This window comes from Melozone crissalis, unplaced genomic scaffold (assembly GCF_028551555.1).
Source record: "Melozone crissalis strain CALT ecotype California unplaced genomic scaffold, PUWL_Pcris_2 ptg000016l_1, whole genome shotgun sequence".
In the NCBI taxonomy this organism is placed as follows: domain Eukaryota; kingdom Metazoa; phylum Chordata; class Aves; order Passeriformes; family Passerellidae; genus Melozone; species Melozone crissalis.
The window spans coordinates 8822325-8842903 of NW_026535794.1; the positions used below are offsets into that span (position 1 = coordinate 8822325).

A 20579-nucleotide genomic window follows, 5' to 3' on the forward strand; every position below is an offset into this window, starting at 1 on the left:
CAGATTCCCAGTTTCTGAGAATTATTTTAGCACTCTTTATGCATTAATTTACCAGCATGCAAAGTATCATTACTTGGAGAGGCTGTTTTTAGGAAAGATTAATACATCCTGAGTAGAATGTTGTGCTCATTTCCGTTTGTAAGCATTCTCTGTAAGTCTAACTTAGTATTTCAAATGGTTAAAAAGAGAGAAATAATAAAATAAACCAGTATTCTTCCTAATTTTGAAAAATATGTGATTTTATTGCAAGAGCCATTTGATTTCTTTTCCAGGGTGATGAGAATCTGAATTTCCCTGCCTCTTGTCCATTTTATACAGTTTTTCATAAGAACCCCTTCTGCCAGAGTGGAAGAATCTTTAGGAAGGTTATTTGATGGTGTGTAGTACTTTCAGAGAGGCCCAGGGCTGGAATATTAAAGGCATTCTCTATATACCATTAATATTCCAACACTGCATTTGGCAACATTTTGATTCTGAAGAGAGTGCATGAGTTCAAGGTCAGAGAGATTGACTTGTGCTGTTCATTATAACCAATTATTGTGTGACAAATGAGTTTGAGATCAGGCTTAAAATTCTGTGAGAAAAATCAATAGTTCTAATCAGGGCCTTTCAGGTCATTTACCACCCTACCTTTTGTTACTTTGTCAGAAAAGAGCAAGATAAAACCTGTGTGACAGTGGGTTGCCTCTGTATTGTTACCTTCTATTTGAAACATATTTTGATATCTTGAATTATATTAATAGTTTAATTGGTTTTGGAAACTTTTAAATTAATTCCAATTTGTCAAACTTTTTTTTTTTTTTTTTTTTTTTAGTATTCTGATCAGATTTCTCAAGTGGTATTAAAGCTTCTCTGTCTAGGAAGTAGTATATCTAAGTCCTAAACCAGATTTGAGCTGTTTGTCTGTAATGAATAGCAAATAAACCCTAGCAGCAAATACCAAAGCAAGGTTATTAGTAGAGTGTATCAGGGAAAATGTAAAAAGCTCTACATCTGAACCAGTTTCATGTTGTTTTGCCCAAGCTGGGCATCTGTTTAGAATTCTACAAATTCATTTGGTTTTTCCTTTGTAGTATCCAGATGAGGATGAGGAAACCCGGTTGTACCGTTTGAAGATAGAGGAGCAGAAGCGCCTGCGAGAGGAGATCCTGAAGCAGAAGGAGCTGAGACGGCAGCAGCAAGCTGGGGCCAGGAAGAGAGAGCTGCTGGAGAGACTTGCCCAGCAGCAGCAGCAGCAGCAGCCTTGCTCCCAGCAGCCCTACCAGCAGCACGAGGAGGACTCCTCCGAGTTCCCCACCAACGGCAGCCCCTACATCCCCCACTCCGGCCTGCAGACCCGGCACAACGTGAAGAGCAGACTCCTGGTTAGAAAACAAGACGCGGTAGTGGCCAACATCCACCCCAAACCCACAGACTTCCCCCAGGGCGCAGGGGACGGCCCCTACCAAGGACAGCAGCTGAAGCCCGTGAAGCAGCTGAGGCAAACCAGAACGATCCCTGCGAGTCAGCCTCAGGCAGCCCCGAAAGCGTTACCGAGCAAGGCGGCGGCGGCGCTGCCCACGGCGCAGGCGGCGCGCGCGGCCGCGGTGCCCGGCCGGCCCCAGGAGCAGAAGCCGGGTGTGAAAAGGACAGTGATGCAGCGGACAAACAGTGCTAGTGATGGGCCCCATGGAGGCAGCAAAGTCAGGGTGATTAAGTTGTCAGGAGGGGTAAGTGTACAAGGCTCATCTCATCTCTGTGTCTCCTCGTGGTTTGTTTCTGTGTGGTTGACTCTGTGGAATCCCGAAATAAATGATGGGTCTGAGCTGGTGAGGGAACTATCAGGTATAGCATACCTAATAGTCTATATAGTATATATGCAGAACTGTAATTTATTAGCAGTTATTAAACAATTAGTGTTTCCTGTAATGCTTTACTGCCAGGCAGTTACCAATGAAATCATAGTGAAATACTCCTTTCTTTTAAGTTGTAAATTGGAGCCTGAAATCTCAAAGACTGCTCAGTTGAGCTCCTTTTGCTTAAGGTTGATAGGTCTGATAATTGCTCAGAGAAAAGAATTTAGGTGACTTAATTATTAATTATTTAACTAAGGTTTGGTTAAAAAGGACCTGCTTATTTGGAGGACCTGCTTATTTGGTAAGTGAGGCCACCTAATTTAGTTGTGTGCAGTTGTTGGTCTTAGTATGGTTTCTATTCAGTGGAAGATGGTTTTTATTTTCTTAGGAAGCACATTATGAAACTAATCTAAGCAGTGTGTTGGAAGGGGGTGTTTTCTGTTACAGGCTGGGTTTAAAACGTTACCATTTCACTTCTGCATCTAAATGAGATTTCCTTATCTCTTGATGAGGGGTCTTTTATCTGCAGTGTGTCCCTTGAGCACTGGTGTGGAGGACTCACAGTGATGGTCTTAAGGACAGTGTGCCCGTTTAAAATATGAGGTTTTGGTGAGAAAGTCTCTTGATCAAATTTCTTCTGTCTTAATGAAAAGACAAGTTAATTTGTTAGGGCTCTAAAGAAACTAAGATGAGGGGACATGGAGATCATGTTGTCAGTGTTTGAAGACTGTCCTTGGGTTTATGCTGAGGAGGAAAGAATGATTTGATGTAGCAGCACATTGGAGGTGTTTTTCTGCAAGAATGCTTTTACATTATTTGGAGAATTTTATAGGGAAAACAAAACAGTTGTAACAGGGACTGAACAAGGCCTTGGAGGCTAGGCTTTACTCTGTAGAAATGGAGAGGAAGTTGAAAAACCAGTCTTAACTACTTTTTATGAATGTTTTTCTACAGTTCATAAAGCTTAATTGCACTCAGAGTTGTGAATTGCATAATGACTGTATGGTCTTTCCAAATATTAACATACAGGGCCTTATTGACTGCATGGACATCCTGCAGGTCAGGTTGTTGTCAGTTCTAATTCCTCAGATGTGGTAACTTAAGTACAGAAGAATAAAGTACAGGAAACTGAAAGAAATTAATTCTGCTAAGCTAAAAATATATATATATAAGTATGTCTGCAGGAATCCCAGTGGCCTGCAAGAGGTATGACAGGTTTGTGATTCATGCATAATTGAATAAAGCAGTCATGCACAACTTCTTTTATTATGTGATGAAACAAAACAATGCCAGTCACAACTGTATACAGCTCCTTGTAACAAACAGTTATCAGTGCCCACAGCAGCATCCACAATGAAATTGGTTTTATCACGTGCTCCATTTCAGAAGACCATTAATGATTTGTTTCAGATAAGTGTCATGGTAAGCAAGAGCAATTAGCTTGATTAAATGCTTGTGTAACTCCTCTTTAATTGTGTAGAGAAGCAGATTTACTCTGTCCTCCTTAACTTTCAGATACTGAGGTTTCAGCAAGGTGAGGCAGGTTCTTTACATGTAGCCTTTGTCACTATTTTCATGTTGCCATGGACTTCTTAAGTTTCCTTCCAGCTATGGGAGACTGAAAGCAAGCATTGCAATTAGCTGTTAACACTGATCAATATAATTGATTAATTTTTAATCAGTTAGTGACAAACTGAATCTGTGACTTTATTTCTTTGACCACACAAGGAAAAAAATATAAATTGAGCAGCAGGGCAGACAGTCATCTAGTCCATTTCTGACAGGATTTAAAAGAAGAGTTAAAAGGTGCTTGGGCTCCAAATGCTACCACAATGGAAGATTCTTCTTAGTTTTCACTGCTTTAGTCCTGCCACATGCTTAATTTATTTTCACAACTTTTGCCTGAGCACTAAATATAAAGCAAAAGCCAAATCTCATTTTCCCTGGCCATTCTCCTTAGCATGTAATAGTGCTTCCTCTTACTCCTTGCCTTTGGCCAAAGGGTTGCTGATGTCTCTTACCTGTATGCTCTGGCTCTGTCCTGCAGTTAGCATCCCTGGTCTTGCTCTCTCTAATTCCTTGTGCTCTTCTTCTTTCCTGGGCTCTTTTGTGCAGAGCTGTTTTGAATACATTTGTACAAGTGAGATGGCTCATGATCAGACAGAATGCAGGTTCCCTTTTGGAGCTTCCTGTGTTCAGGTAAACACCTGGCAAATCTCTCCTGCTGCACAGCCCCACAGGGGAGCTCCAGCTGAAGGAGCTGCTCCAGCCCAGAGCTGTTCTAACTCACTCTCTCTAGACCAAGCTGGCCTAAACCAGAAGCTGGTAACGAGGACTTTTATTAATTCAGTAGGATCATCTGTAGAACCAGGATTCAGTGCTTTGGTGTTGCTGCTGCTGTTTTTTGTGTAATATTTAAACAGTGTGGTGTGTTGGTGAGAACTGTGGAGGACAAACACTGTCAGAAGAGAATGGCTTCCTTTCCTGAGGGCAGTGTCTTTACCAGGCTGAGCTTTTGTCTGTTTGTGTTGCTGGGCACAGCAGTGCTACTGAAGACCTGTAGGTAGAAGTATCCCTAGGGTTCTTAAAAAACAAAATGGTCTTTTATCTGTTTCCACAATATTCTTTTGTGAGAAGATTTTACTTTTGGCATTTTAAGAATTACCATGTAAATTCCAAGAATTTTTTAATTTGTTCAGCTTTCCTGATACATAAGATGCCTTAATTAACGATTTCTGTTCTTCAGGAAAATGAAAGTAGAAAATGATTCAGCATTTTCAGTGTCAGACTAAGTCTGTGTATCAAGGTGACACATTAGGTACTGTTAGTAATGATTTTGTCTGTTGATGCTTTTTTATTTTTTAAATAAATCCCACCCTTCACCTCTCCCACAATACTTTGCCCATCCCCTTCTAATATACATATAATTTATATGGGAATGGCAGTAAAGTGAATAGTTTTCCATTTTAATTATTTCTTTAAATGTTATGTTCCTGGAAAAATGGGCAGTGTTTAGCACATGGACTTGGATTTTTGGATTTTTTTTTTTTTTTTTTTTTTTTTTTTTTTTTTTTTTTGTTGCTGGTTTGGTTTTAGATTGGGTTCTTTTGGGGGGAAGGGGAATGGGTTTTGGGGATTTTTGAGGGTTTTTTTTTTCGTTGTTGTTGCTTTGTTTTTAGTTTTATTCTTGGTTTTATTTTTTCCAAGGAGGCACAGATACTTTTCAATGAATGCAGTGTGCTTTGTTTTTGTGGCATTTCCTCAGAGCTGTCCTTTTCAGATACAAGAGCTCAGTGTATTCCCTGAGCATTCATACTTGTAAATTTTACTAATAAAGCATCTGAGACTTGCTGGGCTTGCTGAGGAGCCTGAAGTCAATCCTAAAGTTACTTGTAAGTATAAACTCAATGAGAGTGTAGGAAAGAAACACCCTAATAAATCACTTAAAAATGTGATCATAAAATTATAGAAAATAAGAGTGAAAAGACTTTTGAAGTAATTTATCTTGAAAGGAGGGGATGAACTCTGCAGTATTTCTGACAGATTTTGTCCAATGTTTTTCTGAGATCTCATTATTGCAGATTTCCCAGGTCATCTATTCCAGTATCAAATGCGTATATTTAGAAGAATTTTCTTAGTGACCAAATCCCATTTTCTTGCTATAATTTTGAATTTATGACTATTTGTATTATACCTGAAGTGAGATGGGGAAGAATTTCTTTTTTAAAGAAAATCTTAACTGTTTCTGAGCTCTAATATCTTTCATTCTCTCTTGATGAGTCATGTTTTTTAACACCTTGGCTGTTTGTGATGCTCTTTGGGCTCTCTGTCATCAATCTGTCTGTTAAGAGTTCTAGTACTAAATGTAATTGAATTCCTTCAGTCAATATATTCAGAGTTTTTTCAGTCCTGGAAGAACAGGTTTGTACCATCTATAACATCAGATATCTAAAGATATATGAAATACATGCTGAACATGTTGTCTATTTAGTCGGAGGTTCTGTGGTAAATTACAATATCATAAAATCTCTGTGTTATTGTCATCTTATGTTGTTGGATGATTTTTCTCTTAGCCAGAAAATGTCCTGCCATGCTCAGAGAGCTGTGTGTCTGTCCCAAAGGCCTGAAAATGCTGATTCTTATGCTGCACCAAGAACACACCATTCTTTGTCTCTATGGAAGGCTGCACAATGAGGGTTTTTTCATAAATACATAGATAAAAATACAGTAAAATCTTGGCCTGTTGCATTGCAAGCAGTATCTTGTAAGTGATCCTAATTCCTGAAAACCTGAAATGCTTTGTATGAAAAGCTTGAAAAAAGAGCTGGCAAATTCTTCTGTTTGAAAAGCCTGTCACAAAAAAAGTCCTTGGATTGCAAAAACAAGATGGAAATGGAAGATAGACAACTTCGGTCGAATTTCAAGCAACTGGGAAGTGTGAGATGAATATGGAGTTCTAAATATGGAAAAAAAATACAGATTAATATGATTGTTGTTTGATAATGTAACCTTATCAACCAACTTTGCTTAATGTTTGTACTTGTTTCTACTTGCATGTATGTGTTCAAGTTTAATTAAAAATATTTGACTTGAAAGCTCTTTTAGCGCCTTTCATCTAAATATGTCAGGAATTGCAAACACAAGAATTGTGGTATTTGTGTGGGAAGTTCATGAAGCCCTTTCCCCAACCCTTGACAAAGGAACTCTTGCCCTGTATGGTCCTATAACTTTTTAAGAAACAGGAGAATGACTTTAGTGTTTGTTTGTATCCCAGAGTTTGAAGGAGGCATGGATAGAGCCCACCTAGGAGTGGGCTGGGGAAGCTGCAGGAGCCATTCTGAGTGCCAGGTTCCATGGCAAAATGAGCTCTGAAGGAGGACTCTGCCTGCCATAACCTGCAAGATTTCACTCTGGAAGTGTTTCACAAGTGGACATAAATTTCTTGATTTTATGAAACTATTGAAAGGTGTCCAGAGGAGGCCCCAAAGTTGGTAAAGGGACTGGAGTACCTCCCCTCTGAAGACAGGCTGAGAAAGTTGGGGCTGTTCTGCCTGGAGAAAAGAAGGCTCCAAGGAGACCTTACAGAACCTTCCTAAAGGGGCTGCAAGAGAGCTGAAGAGGGACTTGTGACAAGGGCATGGAGTGACAGGACAAGGGCAATGACCTCTCACTGAAGAAGGGTTGATCTATATTGGATATTAGGAAGAAATTTTTTCCTGTGAGCATGGTGAGGAACTGGAACAGGGTGCCCAGAGAAGCTGTGGATGCCCCATCCTAGAAGTGCTGAAGGCCAGACTGGACAGGGTTTTGAGCAGCCTGGTCTAGTGGAAGGTGTCCCTGCCCATGGCAGGAACATTTGAAAATGAGTAAAAAGCTGTGTCCTCCCAGACCTCCAGTGAGGATGGTCCCTGTAGAGACAGAGTCTCTGATTTCATGCACTGGGGTCAGGAGGTGTGCTCTACTCTTTAGGGCATATTTGATCACTAGGAAAAGGAAATAAAGGGACATGTGTCCCTAAGGGCACACTTAGAAAGTGAGAATTAAGGTGACAGCCAAACCAGACACAGATAATACATTTTATGAGCTTCTCATAAAATGTGTGCAAGGGGGAAGAGGTACTTACCTAAATTGAATCTGACTTTGCTATGGATAACATGGAGCTAAAGTGCTGTAAAGTATTTTCTATTGTACACTGCAGAACAGGTTTCTCCTTTTCCACAGGAGACTTTTAAATTGTATATTGAAGAGTGCAGCTTGCTCCTGAACCCACAGAAAGCAGAGCTTTGTTACTTGTCACTCTTGTTAAATCTCAAAGGAGAGTTTCTTTGCCATGGTAAATGTTACAGTGCAGAATTCATGTCTGTGTTACAGAGATGTTGGTGTTACAGTGTCTTGGAGCCCAGTTTCCTGGTGAAGATAGCTGTGACTCCACTAAAGTGCTTTACAAAGAGAAAGTCAGATTTCATATGAAAATACAGTCTCTTAACTTGGGAGGCAAGCTTGCAGAGTTGTAGAGTTCAATATTTTGAGAAGTCACATCCCTCTGTTGAGAAGTTGGACCCCTTGGAACAGACCTTTAGGGCAGAGGTTTGGCCCTTGAGTCAGGAGTGTTTGGGGTGGGAGGGAGTGGGGTTGTCTTTATTAAGACTTACCAGGAGCTTCAGGGAGGACACAAGAGGGATTTGACTTGCCAGTGGTTTCAGGCTTGAAGGAACATGAACTAGAAAGGCCAGACACAGCACAGGAAGGGAAGTTCTAATTGTACAGGTTTCTGATACCCAGTATTGGCCTTCTTTGCCATAGCTGGGAAGTGCTCCTCTTGGAGCTTTGAGCCAACACAAGTTTTGTATCACTGATATTTTCCAGCAGGAGCTTTTTCTCTTGGTCTTTCTCTGCATGCCCAGTCTTTGCTAAAATTCTCTGTACAAAAACCTCTCAGACTGACAACTGAAAAGTGAACCAGGAAACTTTGCTTAAAACATTGTTTATCTATACTATGTATTTTGCAGATGACACATAAAAATGGAGGTATTTCTGAGAGTGTTAGACATGCCCATTCAGAACCTTGGTTTTGCTGTAGATTTAACATATAGTTTTTATTATTTTTTTATAATGAGCAGGTGGATGCTTTAACTAAAAACCATGTAGTTGTGATTCAACACTGATTCAGCATGATTCAAGCTGTGCTTTTGTCACTCCCAGTGAAACTTCATGCAGCATAGGTGTGTGGCTGGGACTCTATTTGGCCAGTCCTTCTCCATGCATTAGTTCTCCTTTCAGGTGGTGGAGCTGCTTCAGTTGAGAATTGTGTTAGTACATGGGATTAAATGGAATTAGCTGCTTTTTCTGCAAGATGTTTTCTTCTTCCTGTTCTGGCTTTTCATACACCATTAGGCACAGAAGATGCTCATCACATCATGGCTCACTGAAGCAGTGTAGCAGTGTCCTTTTATCACAGGAAGGGAACTATTTCTGCATTATATTTATTTATTGCTTAGTCTGGATGCTCTTGCTTGGGTTAAGTTCAGCCTATAAAAAATTTTAGACTGGGAAAAATAACTGAATCACTGACTAGCATCAGAAGTGTCTTTTTTCTCTGGTGTGAACTGGGAATGATTTGGCTCTTTCATCACTTTTGTAGTCTGATGTAGCTTATTGCTGTGTGTACTTTCAGTCAAAACTAGCCCATTAATATGTCTTAAACCAGTTGTTAATGATGAGTTGTCTATTTGATAGAGTGGCATTTTCTAGCCTGGTGGGAGAGCAGTTTTTCTTAACTACTGCTATTCTTAAAAAAAAAAAGAACCTTTTAAAGGTCCTAGAATGCCTGGAAAAGAAAAAAAAAACGGTCTCCAGGTGTTTCTCATTGGCATTTGACAGATTGAAAACAGATCTTCAACTGTTCAGAAGGGGTGCTTGGTCATGTCACTCGGTTGTGGGATATTTGGCAAGTGATTAGGCTTCCTATTCCCAGGTCCCCAGTCTGTCAGCCAGCTGTAGCAAAGTGGTAAAGCACTGGAGCACCAGCCAAAGAAAAACAGCTCGTTATTAGGGGTGTGCTTCTAATATGTGTTCCTGATAATTATAGTGAAAAAATACTTTATATATTAGATGAAAGTCACTGTTGTTGTGTGGTTTTTGCCTTACGTTTCTTTTTCTTTGTTATGTGGGGATCACAGCTGTCTTTGTAGATGTCTGTTTCACTACAGTCAATTGCAGTATCAGTAAAATACAAGTTTACCTATGCAAACCTATACAGCTCAGGAATAGTCATTTCTCTTCTCCTGAAAGTAAAGATGAATTTAATAACCAAAAGCATGTTTTCCTTTCCCAACTGCTGTGATACTTTAAAGGTACTAATTTCTAGAAATATTGGCTTAAACTGGTAACAGATAAAGAGTTTCTCCTTTCTTACAAGAAATCAATCACAGCACAATTTTGGACTGAGATTTCCTTACAAGATTTAAGTCTTCATCGTGCTACAGAGAATTTGAGTTGTAAAGCATCTCAGAAAAGCTGACAACACTTTGCTTCTCTGTGTTATTTTTACACAAATCAACCAGAGTTTATTTATTCCCTTATCCAGCATGCACATCCCTTTGCCATTGGACGATTTTGAATTAGCTTTACAAAGATTACATGGATAGAGCCAGCATTGTGGTGGTTAATAGAAACCTGTGCAGTGAGGTCTGTGGGCTGCAAGATCACTAACAGTGCCAATGACAGTGAAGTATGGCCTTATCGAAAGGAGAATTCATAAGAGGCTGCCCTGGGACACTGCACCACTGTCCTTCTGTGTATCCTGACAATGTTATCTGTCCTCTCAGTACGGAGTATCAAATGTCTGTCACGAGTACAGAAATTAATTTAATGTCACCTGAAGACATGCAATTAATCTTTTAGAGGTTTTCATAATACCTTTACAGAAAGAGTTGCCAGTTTGGCGGATTTGGATTTTGGGGTTTAGCAGAAGATAAGGAAAATTAATTTTTCATCAGGGTTAATACAAGCTAGCAGGGCCACAAAGGCTGAGAAAAATGGTTTGGGAATTTGTCAAGTGTTGTCACTCTAGAATAATGCTGCTTAACGTCTGATAGGTGTAATCAAGAGTTGAGATTTCTATAGAGGGGGATTAATCAATTTGCTCAGTACAGAATGCAAGTTGGTGATACCATTCCTTCATGGGGTTTAAGAATGAAAATAAGATTTGATCTGTCAAATTGTAAGCAGCTCTGACAGTATCAATAGGCATTTTTATCAGTACATTTTAAAGCATTTGTTATAAATAAATTTGTCCTGCTAATGTTGGTGGCAAATAAACTTCATCTTCATCATAAAACTGTCATAATGGTTATGACAGATGTTCCAACTTGTTAAATTCAAGCAGTCCTTCATAGAATTCTGCTTTTAGAATTTGTGATCTCATATTTGACTGAATTCTTTCTAAGTTGCTCAAAACGCAACACTGACTATATATAGATCTGTATAGTGAGAGGCTGATGAAAACCAGCCTTGATAGGTATCAGTGGATTGGTTCTAAAATCATGGCCACTGAATGGCATCAGTTCTTTTTATTAGTCTAGTTTCAGGTCAAACTGCAGGTTCTTCCAGAGCAGAGGTTTGAAAAACATTCACCGTGTAAATCAAATTCTTTTACCTCAATCTTTTGAGCTTTGTTTATACACAGTATTTGAAATTACCTTGTTTTGGTGCTGCTCACAATCCTTCAGTACTTGAAATTTGAAAGATACTTTTTATACTTTCCCCTGAACAGAGCTCCTGCAACTTAAAAAAAGGCATTTTCATCACTCCAGCTTTAATTGAATAATAGAAAAGTTTCTTTTAAGAGAACTCTTTTCCTGGCAAGATCTTAGGAAGGCAGAACCTTTGTAAAACTTCAAAATTTATAATCTAGAAATTAGGTAGTAAACAATAAGAGGAAAGCATTCTTCTGTCATTGATTTGCAGACAAAGAATGAAAATTCATTTTCTGCTCAGGACTTTGGAGGAAATTTGAAGCATAAAATCAGGGCTTGTATCAGTCTGTCCCAGGTTTCTGTGGTCAAATAAGGTGTTCTACCTGGGCTCAGCATTTTGTACATCAAATTATGTGAGACAGGCCATGATGATGAATAGATGCATCTCTGAAAAATTTAGTGCAGCCCTGTACATTTTGAAATACTCTAGGAAAAAAAATGTATTTTGACATGAGAAGGCTCAAAAACTTTAATACATCCCACTGTTGCTGCATATTTAAATATGGGGAAGGCAGTGATGTAAGCTGATGAAAAATAACAATACAGAAATTGTCTTTAGGAAAAGCAAAAATTGATTTAAGATGAGCTAGACCTGAGACATTTTAAGTAGGAGAGATGCTAGCAATTTAGTGTCTGTGATTTAGGTGATTTGGGGTAGCTGCTGCAGTACAGCTTTAGTGGACTTACCTGCTTGTCTGTAATTTGCTGTGATGAGGGAACATCTGGAGTCAGCGTATGTACAGTCATCTGTACAGCTGTATGTCCTTTCCTCCAAAATGTCAGTGTACTCCTCTGAGCAGGTGACCTGTCCATAATGTTCTGAGGTTTTGTAGCTTTAAGTCCAGAAGTTAAAAAGCTTTTTTTCAGGTGTTTTGCTTGACTTGGTTCTTCATTGTTGTACCTGGAAAAGCCACTGCTTGTTGTCTTGCATGGAAGTGTAAAGAATGGTGGTGGTGGTGAGAGTAATTCACCACTACATGGTTGTTCATTTTAGCTTGGATTGTGTTTGTCCTTGCACTGTTATGCCTTTAACCACTGAAAAAGGAATTACTGCTGAAATGCTTCTTCTGGGTCGCTTTGCTTGTTGCCACATGTCACTTAGCAGTCACATTTTTATTTCTTAAGGAAACCACCAGGTTTTTATCTTCAGTTGAAGCCAGACTACCTGGAACAGGAATTAATGTTTTGCTGACTTGCTCAGCTCTGTTAGACCTGGGGCACCATGTCTGACTCACAGACCTCTCTGGAGAAGCAGTGCTGCAGTTTTGTCTCTGCTTCCCCTCTTCAAGACATCTCAAAACCAGTAAATGGTCAGAGCAGTAATGTAAAAAAAAATAAAAAATGGCTTGATCCAGTTGCCTTTCCTTTCATTCTTTTTGCAGGAACAAGCAAAATTTGTTCCATCCCTTTTCTTTATTATTTTCTGAAGGTTTTCTTCTGAAATGGATCAAGTCATTAAAAAGTCCAGAGCTTTCCACCTTTTCAGGCTCACAGAAGCATCTTGGTAGCAGCAAAGACCAGTGGTGGTGGCATTTGAGACCCCAGCAGGGAGCAAACCCCATCAGATTTTTCATCAGTGCAAACCAATGTGGTGTGCTAATGCCTTTGACTCTGTTCACTTTATACAGTTTTATTTGGTGATAATTGAGCTTGGTAGTTAAATATTGGGTGGTTGTTGGCCATCCTAGGCTTTTATGTGAAATGATTGTTTGCTTTTGAAGTTCCAGTAATGAGCATGTTGGATGTGTTTTGTACCTGAGGGCTTTGCTCTCAGATGCTCTTCCGATGTGCTGGGATCCTTTTTTGGTTTAGAAAGAAATGGTTGCAAATATTTATGGTTCTCACAGCAGGCATTTAGCAGAGATTAGATTTTAACTCCCAGTTATTATGTTTAAATTCCTCTTAGAATTTTTTTTGTTCCTTTTAGTTTCATCATCTTCCAGCTGTTGTAGGGTTGAATAAAAGAAATTATCTGATCAAGGAATAGAGCTTATGGTGATGTTGATATCAGAACTAATATTAAAACAAGGATTTAATGCTGGTAAGGTTTTGTGCATATGTTTGGGTTTTTCAGGAGTGCTCTTGCTTTTGTATTTTTGAATACAAATTGAAGAGAAACTGAGGGAAAGCTTTGTAATTTCTCACTAATTGCTGCTCTCAAAGCTTTATATAACAAACTTTCCATGAAGAATTGGTGCCATTCAGTTCAGCAGAGAAAAACCCTGGTGATTGGAGGTGGAAAAGAGAGATGCACATTTCTGTTGCTTTCTTGGTTTGGACACTGTGGACAAATGCCACGATGAGCTTTAGGATTTTCCCTGTGACAGATTGTGCTTTTGAGTTGTAGTGCAAGGAGGTTTGAAGCTCATTTGTCTGGGATTTAAATACTTGAGTTCTTGTGAAGTTGTAGCCTGCATATACTTTTATCATACAGAGACCTTGATTTTGAGGTGTAAATTCTGAACTACTGAACCTGAGACTGGCCCACATACCACAGACTATTTCTTACCAAATCTCAGCTGAGGCTTAGTAACCCGTCCTCACTGGGTATTTTTTTTGCTTTTCTTTAATGGAGAGGTACTAATTTGTATTGTCAATGAAAATAATCTTGTTATTAGACCATAGGTCTGTTCCTTCTGCACCCTTGTGTTTTGTGTCCTTATCCTCAAGAAATGTGCCAGTTAGCATGAAACCCTCTGGTTTGTGATGTGTTCTAGGTGCAAAAGGAGTTTTGTGAATATTTAAGGGAAGGGGAAAAGAAAATCCTGTGTAAATAAAGGTGCTTTCATAATACTTTAATTTTTTTCCCTTAGATATGCATTCTATTTGAGAGCTTTCGTGGGGTTACCAGAGTTTGGTTAGGGAGTTAGTCAAAGCCTTCCCCCCGCAGCTAAATTGTTCATTAGTATTTGAGGTCTAAAGTTGAAGTCCTGTCAAGGCATAGATACTGCTGTTGAAACCATGCAATAATATGATGCATATCATGGATGCAAAAATACCTGATCTTTTGTCAAACTCTGCTGGTTCATGCTCCATGGAATTTTTAGTGATTATTCTAATCTGGACAGGCAGGCACAAATTCAAGAATCATGTGTTTCTAGGAAAAAAGTGAACTGTTGGGCAGAAGCAGTGGGAAGGAATAATTTCAGTGCTTTGAGCTCATGGTTTTACTGTGCCTGATTGCACCAAGAGATGTTGTGACAAGAGTTACCTTGGATGAGAGAGACACTGAGATGGTGTTTCACTGTGTTTATGGTTACAAATATAAGAGCTTTGTAAGGCAAACAAAAAAACACCTTGAGGAACTGTTCAAGTACAGACAGTGTCCAAGGAGAAGGACTGCTTAAAAAGCTGCTGGTATAGAAGTTGGAGAAGGAGTATGCACTTCAAAATAAGTACCAATTTTTTAACTAAAAAGAGGTTGGAGGCTTAAAGATGAGCAGAGCATTTTCCTGATTCTTCCAGCCTCCACAGTTCTTTGCTCCTCCTTCTGCAATGTGTATGTCTCTAATTATATTTTTAAAAAAGAAAATAAATAAAAATATAACACACACCATAGTTCACATGTAACTTGGAAGGAAAAATGATTTGGAAAGAGAAGTGAAAACATGAAAAGACATGATTGACCATTGTAATTATAATAAAACCTGAAAAAAGCAAACTGTTCTTCAGCTGGCACAGATTTATTTTAGGCTGAAGTGCAGTTTCCAGGCTGAGCCTTTGCACGCCACAGCCACCAGTTTGCTTTAGCAGGCAGAGCCCTGGACACTCTCTGAACGAGCTGAATGTGGCAGGAGCCTGCTCAGGGCAAGGGTGTGCAGTGCCTGGACCCTGAGCCGCTGTTGTGTTGTTGATTTCAGCAGGGGGGAGAGGATGCTGGCTTTTTTCACCCCGAGGGCCAACCCCAGCGGCCTCAGCAGCCCCCGGAGCCGAAACAGCCGCCAGTGCGGAAGGTCACATTGACAAAGGGAATGCAGCAGCACCAACAGCAGCAGCAGGCACAGATCCATTCACCAGCTCCTCAAGGAGTCAAAAACATCCAGGGAATCCATCAAGCTAAAAAGGTGATTTTCAGATGCATATTGGTGCTAGAAGTTTCACTGTCTAGCTGTGTTGCTCTATTAATAATCGGCATTCTGTTTGTCAGTTGCTAGCGCAGGGCTGCATGACCCAGGAGATGCATAATTGCATATAAAGCTTTTAATCTAGAGAGATTTGTTTGTACCCAGCACAGACTGGCAGTGCCTGCAGGTTGCTTCATCTGCTGATGTTCTGGCCAGCTCAGCACTCCCTGGGGAAGTGCATGTGTCCCGAGACAGCTACTGGAGGAGATGGTAACCAGTGTGCTTTTTAGCTTTAAAACCAAGTGGGTTTTTGAAGTTGTGCTTAAGATTTCATTTTGGCAGTTTCCTGCTTATGTAGGAGCACACAGTAGCTGTTTCAGGATGCTCTTTGTTGGATCCCCAAAGTTGGTATCACTCAGAACAGTTGGTGATCTTGTAACTTGATTTTTGCCCTGATCATGCACTGGTAGGAGGCAGGAGAAGGTCAGGGTGGCAGCAGTGTGTGCCTTCTCTGCATTGCAAGCTGGCACAGTCCTTGAAGGTAGCTGGCATTTTGGCTTTTAAGTTAGTTCTTGGTTTTGAGCTGTTGGCCATAATCTTCCTGTTTCATATAAGGATAAAGTTTTGTTGCAGATGTTGAAGTCTTTGAAAAGTTATTACCCATCATAGGCTTTCCAGGTAGGAATCAAGAAACTCTGTTGAATGTTGACTCGGTGTTAAGTGTTAACTCTGTTTAATGTTTGTTACTCTGTTTCATTGTTATTTTTCCACTTTCTCACTGTTCAGCATTTAATTTACAAGAATTAAATCCATGCATTTCCTGTTCCAGAGTACAGGGGAGAGGAACTTTGAAAACAAAGTTATTTTAAAGTTATTTAGCCTTATGCGAGTAAAACCCAGAGTTGGTAGCAGTAGAGATTGAAGGTGCTTGAAGCACTTTGCTGATCTTGTGAGTACATTAAATTTAACTATGGGTTAAGAATAGAAGAAGGAGAGGGATCACCTGTTGGGTTTTTTTATCCATACTCAAAATGTGGAAGCTGAACACATGCTGCTGATGTGATCAGTGTTGAAAACTAGGTTATATATTTTTGTCTGAGATCCTCCACTGTGTGGAGGATTGATCAATCTGTGCTAGAGCTGAGGCTTCTAGGATGAATACAGTATAATAACTCAATATATAACTTGTTATCCTGCTAAAAGAGGTTTGCATAAGCAGTGGAGGAATATGTCAGTAAGTGGCCTTTCAAAGTGGCAAACAGCAACAAGCTGTTTTAAATCAAGACTTTAATCGAGTCTTCAAGTAAATAGCCAACTTTTATATCCTCTGTCAAGTACAGCACACAGAGTCAGTGGGTAAGTAAATCAAAATACTGTTACTTTTGTTGTTGGCAGGTCATTATGCACGGCAGAGGCAGAGGAGTAGCAGGCCAGATGGGCCGAGGACGCCTGATGCCAAATAAACAGAACCTGCGAGTGGTGGAGTGCAAACCTCAGCCCTGCATTGTGTCAGTTGAAGGGCTTTCTTCATCAACTACTGATGTCCAACTGAAAAACCTGCTGATGTCAGTGGGACCCATTCAGGTAGGTCAACCTTGGTTTAGCATTTTTGTGCCAAAAGGCTTTCATTCCAGAAAGCTCAGTTAATTCCCTGACACTAAGTACAATGCGTGTTTATTGGTAATTTATGTTTGAAGGCACCCCCACCCACACAAGCTACGCCTGGTAGCAAAGGCAAGCACGTGATGATATTGTAGCATAGGAGGCACAGTAGGATTTTGCTAACCATCACATTCCTCCTGCAAAATTCTCCTTCATTTTGGAGTTCCTCTGTTATTTTCATAGGCAATACAATCCTGTCCATTCTGTGAGGTTGTTGAAGCCAGATGGTCATATCAGAGCAGATGTATTTTGGGTGCTGTCCTTGTTTATTGTTGACTTGCACCTACTCTCCTTTTTGACATTTACCTTTTCCTGTCACTGCACTCCTGGGGTACAAGCACCTGATGACCCAGAGGACATTTTATACTGTTTAGCATCCTCCACTTTTTCAGTCTTCTTTGGAGGATTTTATTGATCCTTAATTTTTTAGAAGGTTCTCTTCGTTAGGGGCCTGTGGGCAAGGTTATGACATGCACACACTTGTATCTGCTGTGCAGCTTCTGTTCACAAACTGCCTCCTGGAACTGATGTGTCAGTTAAATGACTTGAGGAAAGCAGGAGGTTTTCAAAGCAGTAAAAGACTTAGGAGGCCCTCTCTGACTTATTTTTACTGCATTTAAAAATATCAGTCAATGAATAATGAAAAATACAGGTGAGAAATTTTTTTCCTTTTGACAGGACCAACATTTTCAGACAAATGCAATGCATGAATTGGAGGTGTTCTGTGAGAATTCTTTATTACTAGGATCATCTCTCTGTTGCAAAACAGACTGCTCTCCTAAAATTGAACATTCTGCCTCACTTGTTCCTGATTTAGTAAATGGAATAATGCTGAATTATTTACGTCATCTATTCAGAGAGGTTTAATTTGTTTGGGAAAGCAAAACTAGCCTCACAAAATACTTTGTGCCTTTGTGTTTTGTAGTACTCTAGGAAATTATTCATACAGTTCCAAAGCACATTTATTCAGTGTTTACTTGCTAAATCTTGCATGAGAATATTAGAAGGAGATTAATAGAAACCCTGCAATGAAATCTCACAATTGAGAGAAGTTATTGAGAATGTGCTAAAAAATTTATTCAGTACTTGCTATTTCATAGCAGACTCCAAACCCTGGTCTCTCAATTCAATGTCACAGACCAATTTAGAAGGATGTACTTACAGGAGAAAAAACAGTGACTAATTTTCTAGTGGGATTTGATGCATATCTGTGCTCTCCAGAACTTGTATTCTTGCAGCAACATCAGCTGTACCTTTGGAAATTATGCTTTCTGAATCATCATCCCTTTTCCTTACAAGAAATCTAGAAGTAATACTTCAACAAGATGTTTGATTTTAGCTAATGATGCAGAATGCTCTTGTGCTAATTCTGCACTTGAATTTCAAGTCTGACTTGTAGAAGGCTGGAAATTTCCTGGCCTGTTTGAGACTAAATGATGTTTCACAAGTACAAATGGTGAAAATGGATGGTTTTGTAGGAAGGAAAAAATGGATGCTTTTGCAGGAAAAAATGGATGCTTTTGTAGGAAGAATATGAGACTGGTTCCACCATCTGTAATACTTAGATTTTTGATTTTGTTTTGTAGTGGTACCCTGAGAAGTGGCACCACAGAAGTGTTAATGCACCAAATGAGGAGAATGCAGTAACAATTTTTAGTGACTTGAAGGACAAGAATGGAAAACAAGAATGTTTGAAAATCTGCATTGTTACTGTCCACAGCAATTAGTTTTATAGAGGTGGTGCTAGATTTTCAGAGAGGTCAATATCCTGAAGTACAAAAGTGGATTTTCTCCTGGCTGTCAATTAATGTTTTAACTCCTGTTTGTGCTCAGTGCTGCACAAAATCCTCTGCAGCTGGGAGGGTCAGGAGGCTCTGATAGCAAAGGGAGACTCAATTATTTCCTCATTCTTCCTTTAATATGTGTTTCATGTAAGGCACATTGCAAGGAGGAGTGCTGAAAGGAGCTGCTGAAGAGAGCCCAGCAGTGGCTGGAAGGGCTCTTTCCATGCAGGTTTTGGGGTTTCTGTGTGAGGACAGTGTGTGTGGGAGGCACGGACCACACAAACAGATCTTGGATATGCACAGCTCTGGTCCTCTAAGATGAAGTGTTGCAGCTTGATGGACTGAAATAGGAAGGATTTGGGGAGATGGCAGTGGTGAGAAAATAGCAAGGTGTGAAATTCTAGCTGCTTTTTTTGAAATTAGGCCAAGATGCCCAGGTTTTTAGCTGGTTTCTGATAGAGCTAAAGAAATAGTAAGGGAAAGGAAAGGAGAGTCAGTTCTATCTGACTAAGTCTTTAAGATGTAGAATATCCTGTCTTCAGCTGTTGACTATATTCACCAAAATTTTTCCTGAGGAACTGAACCCTTCTCAGATGAAGATTTTCATTTTGTCTTCAGGGGAAATAAGTGTGTTGAACTCACAGTTATTTTTTGCAATTGTAAAGGAAATTTAAATCTGAATCAAAACTTAGGGAGTTCTCTTCGTGCCTGGATAGTGGCTTGAAATGACACATATCCACCCCCCAAATGCCTGGTTAAAGGTAAGGATTCCCAAAGTGTGGGGCATAGTTAAACAAGCCCCTCTGATGTTAAACAAGCTCCTTGCTTTAAAGCAGCATGCAGACACAGCTCAGAAATCTGGGTATCTCATGTTTCAATTTCTGCTGCAGTCAAAATTTGAAGGTGGGAGTGGCTGAGACAGAGCTCCCAGAGAGGAGGCAGAAATCCAAGGAGCTCCTTGCTCTTTCACAAGAGGAATAGACCATGAGCACATGTCCCAGCTGGTAGAGGAGCTCTGCTTCATCTCCACCTTCCATGCTGGGGCATCTGCAAAGCAACTGATCCCATACCAGCTCTTGGTTCTGATATCCTGAATTTGTTACAGTGTGATCATCCTGTGTATCTTTCTCAGAAAGTGAATCTTTGCTGGCATAAGAGTTTGAAGTTGTGGAAAAAGTCTATAATCTATCAATGGATTTAACAGGGAGGAAGAGATTACTTTGCTTTTCTGCATCCAAAAGGCCTGGGGTTTTGTTTTTGCCTTTTTCTTGTCAGTATCATTCTTGAGGTATGAGTACCTTGCACAAACCTTGGGAAGGGAAGTTAAAAACTTCCCTCAGTTTATGATCAATGCTCCCACCTTTGCCATCAGCTTTCATTGAGATGTCAATGAGTCACAGTTTGGGAATAACTGGGCAGGCATAAGACAGGATGGGGGAACCTTAGAGTTGAAGTTGGAAATTTGGCATTTTTCCCTTCCCGTGCCCTAGAAATGGAGGAAATTACCTTTTCCCATGTATGACCTTTGAAATACCTTCTGTTGCTTAATCACTGAAAACTCTTTAATTCTCATCCCTGCTTCACTAAAGGTGTTTATTAACACTTTTAGGAAAAAAAATACCATTAAGATTCTCAAGACATTGAATATAAGAAAATTTTTGGGGCTCCAGGAACGTCCCCTTTGTTACAGCTGCCTTTTACAACTCAAACATGATGAAATTAGCAGAAGTGCTTCCTTCCAGCATACACTCTGCTATCACACTCTTTCTGGAGAGGATGGGCTTTCAGAAGCAAATAATGTACCTGCAGTAAAATCTCACTGCTGATTCTAAAAAAAATTACATGTTATAAATAAAATTACATATTCCAAAGTGTTGGAAAGTTCAGGAGATTTCTGTGCACATCACCAAACCAAAGCCTCCTGAGAATGGTGGTGGAGCAGTGACATTCAGTGCACATCCATCCAGAACCACTTGA

General features: G+C 39.8%; 1 protein-coding gene across 2 annotated transcripts in view; it reads left to right on the top strand.

Moving 5' to 3' along the window:
• RBM33 (RNA binding motif protein 33) overlaps positions 1–20579 on the top strand; it is a 97419-nt gene that overhangs the window by 68033 nt on the left and 8807 nt on the right. The window contains exons 15-17 of one of the 2 annotated variants that reach the window (XM_054273572.1): positions 1074–1709; positions 14953–15156; positions 16552–16740. In XM_054273572.1, the coding sequence (XP_054129547.1) occupies positions 1074–1709; positions 14953–15156; positions 16552–16740 (1029 nt within the window). The remainder of the gene's footprint in view (positions 1–1073; positions 1710–14952; positions 15157–16551; positions 16741–20579) is intronic. The other variant, XM_054273573.1, reaches the window with a different exon arrangement.